The following is a 7,816-nucleotide window of genomic DNA, read 5'->3' as shown; positions in this document are numbered from 1 at the left end:
TTCCATTTAGAACCCCAAAGAGTAGCAAGATTCCATCAGAATCCTAAGTACATACGTTTTGCCATACTGGGACAGACCAAAGGTCCATCAAGCCCAGCATCCTGTTTCCAACAGTGGCCAATCCAGGTCACATCCCAAAACAGTTGAATACATTTTATGCTGCCTATCCCAGAAATAAGCAATGTATCTCCCCAAGTCCATTTTAATAATGGCTTATGGACTTTTCTTTTAGGAAGCTATCCAAACCTTTTTTTAAACCTTGCTAAGCTAACTGCTTTTAGCACATTCTCTGACAAAGAATTCCAGAGTTTAATTACACGCTATGCCTTGCTGCTGTTCCTCCATGCTCTCCTATGTGCCCTCTCCCTGTAGCAGCTCTTTATCTTAGAAGAGAGCTTTATAAATTCAACGATAATGATGCTACCAATAACACAGACCCTTGATATCATTTCTTTATCTCTTCTGGTGCTTAGTTCATCACAACAAAGTACCCGAGTCAGACAGGAGCGTCCTGGTGAATGAGACGAAGTGGCAGTACTACGGCACTCCTCAGACATCCGGAAACCTGACCCTCACCTGGACAGTAAAGACCTTCCAGGACAGTGCAGTCAATATTGAAGTCTGGGGCTATGAGGAGACAGGTATGTCATGCATTCATGAGCAAGGAAACGTGGGCTTTGTGTTGGAACAATTGCGGGTGATAGAAAGGTGACCGCACAGATGTGGCGGGTCATCAGACAAGGACGGTTCCATCACATTTTGCCCATGTTTTCCATTTCCCAGAGGAGGAGACAGGGACTGAGCCTTGGAATGTGCTAGGATGGAAGGTCGAAACGTGAGTTTCATATTTCTAGTCCTTTAGGTCAGATGAAGGAGCCATGTAGAGCGTACACGCCTGTATCAGGGGATCATCTGTAGGTGTGAGGTCACCACTGGACTACCAGCCATGTTTCCTGGGTAAATCATTCAGTTACCCACTTGCAACAGATACAAATGCAGACTTGTTTCTAGTATAACACATAGTAAGATAGCAAATGTCGGCAGAGAAAGACCTGCACAGTCCATCCAGTCTACCAAACAAGGTGGTCAGAGTTGAATCTGGCCCTCTGCACATGATTTAACACTGGTGTGCTTAATCCCTGTCTCTCCCTATTAATTCTGGGGCACAGACCTTAGACGTCTACCTGGCAACCGGTCCTACTTCCCTACTTGCTATCGAAGCCCACTCCAGCCTGGATCCTGATCTGTCTTTGCTATTTAAGGGACCCAGGACCGTAGAAGCCTGTCTAGCATTAAGAACATAAGAGTAGCCATACTGGGTCAGACCAACTGTCCATCAAGCCCAGTATCCAGTTTCCAACAGCGATCGATCCTGGTCACAAGTGCTTGGCAGAAACCCAAATCGTGGCAACATTTCATGCTACGAATCCCAGGACAAGCGGTGGCTTCCCATGTCTGTCTCGATAGCAAACTATGGACTAAGGAATGCTTGCTCTATGCAATCTATATAATGGACATTGACTAGATATTTGGCCACACCGGTGAGCAACATTCAGGAAATTCAGATTTGGAGGGTTTTTTTATGAGCCGATGATTGAATATAGCCGATTTAAGGAACTTTGCAATACAAGGTTCCTTTGGACAGACACCATCCTGATTTCGGCACCAACTGAGGCTCTTTTTTCCTCCATATTCAGAGATTTATTCCTTGAATAAGCTCACGGGTTGTTCTTGGATCACTATCTTTTGTCTTCAGAGGGAACTAACTATTTATGATCTTCTTCTTCCAAATAAAAATGTTTTGATATTGCTATATAAATATTATACTGTGCCATATTATTTGAATATTTTTACTGCTGTAATTTTGCTCATGTTTGATCTATTCTTAGAGTGGATTCCTTCAAAAAGGCGGTAAATAAATCATAATAACAAAAATAAATGAATGATCAGTAAAATGGGTCTAAACAAGAGAGAGAAAGAGAAAAAAACAGCCATACAGCTAAGTCCTCATGTAGCCAAGAAGGCTGTACATCCATCGTGTGAATAGCCAAGGAATGTTCTCCCATTGCACAGCAGGTTGAGCCAGTCCAGGGTTTTCTCTAAGCTTGCAGGAAGAGTGACCTGACCTGGGTTCTCCGTTCTTTCGTAGGTGGTCCCTACTCCAACTCCTGGGATGCTCAATGGACCTATCTTTATACCCTTCAAAGAGATCACCCCAACTCTGGAACATTCTCCTTCATTCCCGAACCCGCCAAAGCGTCTTTCAGTAAATACGAGGTGGGAATGCTCAGGATTAGTCCTCATCGGTATACAGAAGGCGAGAAGTAAGTGCGTTTCAGTCAGTTCTAGGGATGAGCAACCCACAAATGTGCCTTTCCTTTCCTGTGTCATTTGCGGGATTGTTACTTTTGTTTGGTCAGTCTTCGTTTTCATTTCAAGGGCAATGTCGTTAAGCGTGGCCACTCATTTGGTAAGAGTATGGAAGCCTTCCTGAAAGCGTGAGCGTGCACACTGGTTCACAGTGTTCCCTCTTTGCAGATAATTATTCATGGGGTAATTCACCCCACCCTCGCAGAATAGGCAAATTGTCGGCATCAGGTCTCTCTTCCCCACCCCACATAGACATCGCTTGACAGGAGGAGGAGGAAGTGAATCACTGCACATTGGGTCACTTCCTCCTTCTCTGTCGGGGTGAGCAAACACGTTCCTCAAGGGCCACCACCCAGTCCGTTTTCAAGATTTCCATAATGAATATGCATGAGATTGATTTGCGTGTATTACTTCCATTGTATCCAAGCATATTCGGCCTGCAAATCTTAAAAACCTGACTGAATTATGGTTTTGAGGACTGTAGTGCCCACCCCTCATCGAAACAGGCAGGTCTAAGCCGGCAGAGGAGGAGGAAGTGACCCGATGTGCAGAAGTTCACTTCCTCCTCCTCCTACCGTGCAATCTCTGCAGGACAGGGGGAAAGAGAGCAGTTGATGTGCTATGAGAAAGGGGAAGGGGGGGAGGCCAGAACAAGTGAGAGTACCATGGGGGGGGGGGGGGCAGAACACGTGAGTGTGCCAGGGGGAGGGGGCAGAGCAAGGTGACAATGAGCTACGGGGAGCATGGGGGGACTGAACAAGGTGACAGTAAGCCGTAGGGATGGTGGGAGGGGGCAGAGCACAGCAAGATGTGTATGCCTTGGGAAGGATGGGGGGGGGGGCAGAGCAAGGTGACAGTGTGCCATGGGGACGGTGGAGGAGAAGCAGAGTAAAGTGTGTTTGCCATGAGAAGAAGGGGACACAGCAAGGTGACGGTGTATCATGGAGAGGGGGGACCAGAGTAAAATGTGCCCTGATGTTTGGGGTGGGGGGAGGGCGGTGAAAGTTCAGAGTGTACCATGGAGGTGAGAGAGTATGTCACTGGTGTGGAGCGAGATCAACCTTGAGGGTATGCCTTGGGGAGAGTGGGGGGGGGGGGGGGGGGGGAGATTCAGTGATAGCTGGAGAGGAGAAAAAAAAGAGAGATGGGTGTGTGCCTGGGGGAGAAAGGAGAATGAATGGTGGGGGTGTGCCTGGCAAGGGAGGAGAATGAGCTGGAGGGGTGTGCCTTGTGTGTGGGGGGGGGGGAGAATGAGTGTCAGGGGGTGTGCCTGGTGGGGTGGGGTGAATGAGTGGCAGGGCACCCCCTGGTGGGGGGGGTGAATGAGTGGCAGGAGGTGTGCCTGGTGGGGTGGAGAATGAGTGGCAGGAGGTGTGCCTGGTGGGGGGAGGAGAATGAGTGGCAGGAGGTGTGCCTGGTAGGGTGGAGAATGAGCCGGAGGGGTGTGCCTTGTGTGGGGGGGGGGGGGGAGAATGAGTGTCAGGGGGTGTGCCTGGTGGGGGGGGTGAATGAGTGGCAGGGGATGTGCCTGGTGAGGGGGGAGAATGAGCGGCAGGAGGGTGTGCCTAGAGGGGAGGGAGAATGAGTCATGGGGGATGTGCCTGGGGGAGAGGGAGAATGAGAGGGGTATTCCATACCGGAGAAGAGTTTGGGGCAGGATTAGGGGGTTTGCTGGGCGTTAGATGGAGAAAGAACTGCAGTTGGAGTGAGAAATGGAATGAGGGAGGTCGAACCCTGAAGAGGGAAAATGCAGGAGGGAATTTCAGTCCTTAGGATGGGGGAATTCTGTGCAAAACACTGCAGAATTTTGAAATATTGTGTGCAAAATCAGGAGTAAAATTCTGTGCACTAATCACAGATAATGAACACTATTTTCAGCAAACAAAGAAACCCTGACAAAATGGGGATTTTTTCTGCTTGTTCTCTTTTGTTAATAGCAGTCAGTGACCTGGGATTATGTCATGGTACATGACAGCCCATCCCTGCTCAATTCTTCTAGTTTTCAAATGTCCTGAGTTCAGCTTCTCCCAGGCTCAGGGAGTGGGGTGGGGGGAGGCTCTCTGTTGAAAATGAGATGAGGAGACCCAAAAGGGAGAAGGACCGAGAGGCAGGACCCAGTTAAACCCTTTCGAATATTGGTCCTTAGGTTATACAGTCACCAATGTACCATTAAATTTCAATTTCCAACTTAAATGTTTACATTTATTCAAAGTCTCAGCAGCAATAACCACATAAGTGAGGGCTAAATGGTCAAACGTGTCATGTGCCTGTCAGTACTTTGAAGGATAAGTTAAATGTTTACCAGCTGAATTTCACTGCTAAAGACGCTTTTTGTAGCTCTTTGTCCAAACAGAAAAATTAAGCCATTCTACAAACAGAAACGGCCAAATTTATCCCAGCAGAATTTTTTTTAAAAAAAGCAGTTATGCAGCCCAGTTCAGCCCAGAAGCACAAGGAACACAACCTCACATGTGGCAGGTGACACCATTCCCTGGACGCTGACCCAGGATCGCTGATGTTTTTCACTCCATCATGTTGAGAAGTTGTTCAGTTCTGGTCCCCTGATTCTGTAATTTCATTTCTCTTAGTCTTTACGTTAAAAGAATCCCTTCCCGGCTGAGTAGTGAAATCCTAATTCCTGGGGGGTCTGAAACGGTGGCCCCTGCTTCTGTTTCTTGTTGTGAGGGTAAAATGCGCCTCAGATCTGTTTCTCACACTCGTGTGCGGTTCCTCTGTCCCTCTCCAGAAATCTTCCTGCCTTGTGGAGTTTGGAACATGCCCTGGCCTGGCACCTGGGAGACGACTTCAGGATCGACTCTGCTGCCTGGGCACAAGCCAAGTGTCTAAAGTGGCACGAAAAGGAAGACACACTGCCAGATTTCCTGAAGGAGATTATCGACTGTCCTTGTACGCTGGCCCAGGCCAGGACGGACACTGGCAGGTTCCATGTAAGTCTCATTTACTCCACCCGACATCCCCTCCGACTTCCCACAGCTAGAGAGAACATCACAAGGCTGATGCTTAGCAGGAAGAGATCCAGCCGGGCCCCAGCATATCGCAAGAAGAAAGATGAAGGGGAAATATTTCTTAGTAAGGGACACATCAGAGATAAAATCGACACGGAGAAAGGAAAAGACTGAGAGAGTGGGTTAAATTGGACCACTGAATGGACTGCCTGGAGGTAACCTTAGCATTAACATTAGGAGACTCATTTACATGGGCAACTTAACTGGCTAAAAAGTTAATGGAGCACCTGCTCACCTCCTAGCCCTCCTTTTAACTGGGTACATTTTGACTTGGGGTGGGGGGATCTGAAAAGGTAAGACTTTTCTGCCTTACTCTCAAAGTTCCCTGGTAGAGAGCTGCACGGGAACGGGATTAACGGGAATCCCACAGGGATCCCCTCCAGGTCTGCAGGGACCTCATGGGATGGGCGCAGGTCCTGCAGGGGTCCTGTGGAAGTGTAGTGCCAGGCCAGCCCTACCCATCCTTCCCTTGTATTTCTAAACTAGCTCAGCCATTATAATTGCACTAAAAATGAATAGATATGATTATAGGGATTTCAATGCTATCAAGCTCTGAGAGGGGAAGTTATCAACATGAGCTACTGTTAAGTTTGGTTATTTTAGTGCAGGAGACAGACGGGGATGGAACGGCAATGGGTGACATTTCTGTGCCTGTGCAACTCTTCGTTTCTTGGGCAAATCTCAGCTCATTACCGCTTCAGCTGAGGCTCAGGGGCTACAGATGGACCCATAGCTCTCCCTGCAGCTTTCCTAAAACATTTAAAACTCCTGGAAGACCGTGGTCAGTAGAACTGTGGAACTCTAGTTTCCAAGAGGCTGCTGACCACTGAGGGGCCACTGCACAATATCTTCCTGTCCTTTCCAACACACAGGTCCAAGCTGCTTTTGTCCGTCAAGGTAGATTTTGTGCAGACATTCATGCTAAGATCCAGGTAATATCTTTTGCAGACGGACTACGGGTGTGACATTGAGAAGGGGAGTGTGTGCACTTACCACCCTGGGGCTGTGCACTGTGTCCGGAGCATCCAGGGAAGGTAAAATGTGACTGCTTCCTCTTACCTCACAGTCTCTTCTGAGGATTCCTTCTGTCTGTACAGGTTCACTCTGAATGCGATGGTTACTGTGCTCTACGAAATAGGACCGATGGACCCAACACATAGATTATAAGCTGCAGCAATCTCCCAGCATGCGGGGCGGGGGGGGGGGGGGGGGTAACGGAGTCTCTCAGCATTAACGAGAGACATGGATGAAAGTAGGGGGTATGCCTAGAGGAGTCTCTCAAGATTAAAGGGAGAGAGGGGTGAAGGCAGGGGGTGTGGCTGGGGGAGTCTCTTAGCATTAACGAGAGACATGGGTGAAGGCAGGGATATACTATGAAGATTCTTGCAGCAGAGGAGGGGGTTGGGGTGGGGGTGTGCCAGGGTCACTTTCCCACCATGAAGGACACAGGGGGTAGAAGTGGAGGGTTTACCTGAGAGAAGCTCTCTCTCTCTCTACCTGATTGCCTCAGACCCTGGGCCAGATTAATAATTGAGTAGTTCTGATTTTCTGGTTCCCCTCTTAGTGGATGCTGATTCCTTCTGCCTCACTTTATAAGTAGAAAAAATGATGACCACAAGTCCTAAGTACCCCACACTGGGAGGGGGAAGGTCAGGAGCTGGTCAAAAATGCACCTCATAGATTTCCAGCCAAGCTATAATAAAAATGAAGTCTGCAGTTGAAATTGTGACCCTGTGCCTCTGTCTTTAGCCCTCAGTATGCTGCAGGCCAGCAATGCTGTTACGACTCCACTGGGACCCAAGTCCTGACGTTTGACTCACTCGGGGGCAGCACGCCTGACCGGGGCCATGACTGGGGATCCCCCCCTTACAGAAAGCCACCCCGAGTTCCCGGCTTCTCCCACTGGCTGTACGATGTCATCACCTTTTACTACTGCTGCCTGTGGTCCGACAACTGCCAGCTGTACCTGGAGCTCCGGCCGTCCAGCCAGTGTCGTACCTATAAACCTCCCAGAGTGGGTAAGGATGGCTTCCTTTTCCAACAAGCAATGGGCAAAAGTGAACCACATCATAAGGGCTTGTTTTACATTTGTGGGGCTGGGGGGCCATCTGGTGACCAATATGTAGATTTCCACAATGCAAAATTATCTGTGTATTCTCTCAATGTGTGTATTACATTGGTTCCCAGACTTGGTTCTGTGGAGCACTGAGGTTCTCCAAATTCTCTTCAGGGGTTCCCTGTCAGTGCAAGTTCTAGCTAGTCAGCGCAGGAGTGATCGCTCCGCTGACAAAAATGGCTGCCGGGACTTCCAGACCACCAACAATACAGTAAGCCCAGGGGGGGGGAGGGGACCTACTACTACTACTATTTAACATTTCTAAAGCGCTACCAGGGTTACACAGCGCTGTACAATCTAACAA

At 48.8% G+C, this 7,816-nt stretch overlaps 1 protein-coding gene across 1 annotated transcript in view; it reads left to right on the top strand.

Annotated features, from left to right (window-relative positions):
• Window positions 1–7,816, top strand: part of SUSD2 (sushi domain containing 2) — a gene marked incomplete in the record, with an annotated part of 210,235 nt that overhangs the window by 91,095 nt on the left and 111,324 nt on the right. Inside the window, 5 exon segments of the mRNA XM_030220275.1 lie at window positions 474–641; window positions 2,150–2,324; window positions 5,117–5,318; window positions 6,345–6,430; window positions 7,146–7,414. Coding sequence (XP_030076135.1) covers window positions 474–641; window positions 2,150–2,324; window positions 5,117–5,318; window positions 6,345–6,430; window positions 7,146–7,414 — 900 coding nt within the window.

This window comes from Microcaecilia unicolor, chromosome 11 (assembly GCF_901765095.1).
Source record: "Microcaecilia unicolor chromosome 11, aMicUni1.1, whole genome shotgun sequence".
Classification (NCBI taxonomy): Eukaryota; Metazoa; Chordata; class Amphibia; order Gymnophiona; family Siphonopidae; genus Microcaecilia; species Microcaecilia unicolor.
The sequence above is the reverse complement of the archived record's forward strand: the minus strand, read 5'-3'. Positions and strand labels throughout refer to the sequence as shown.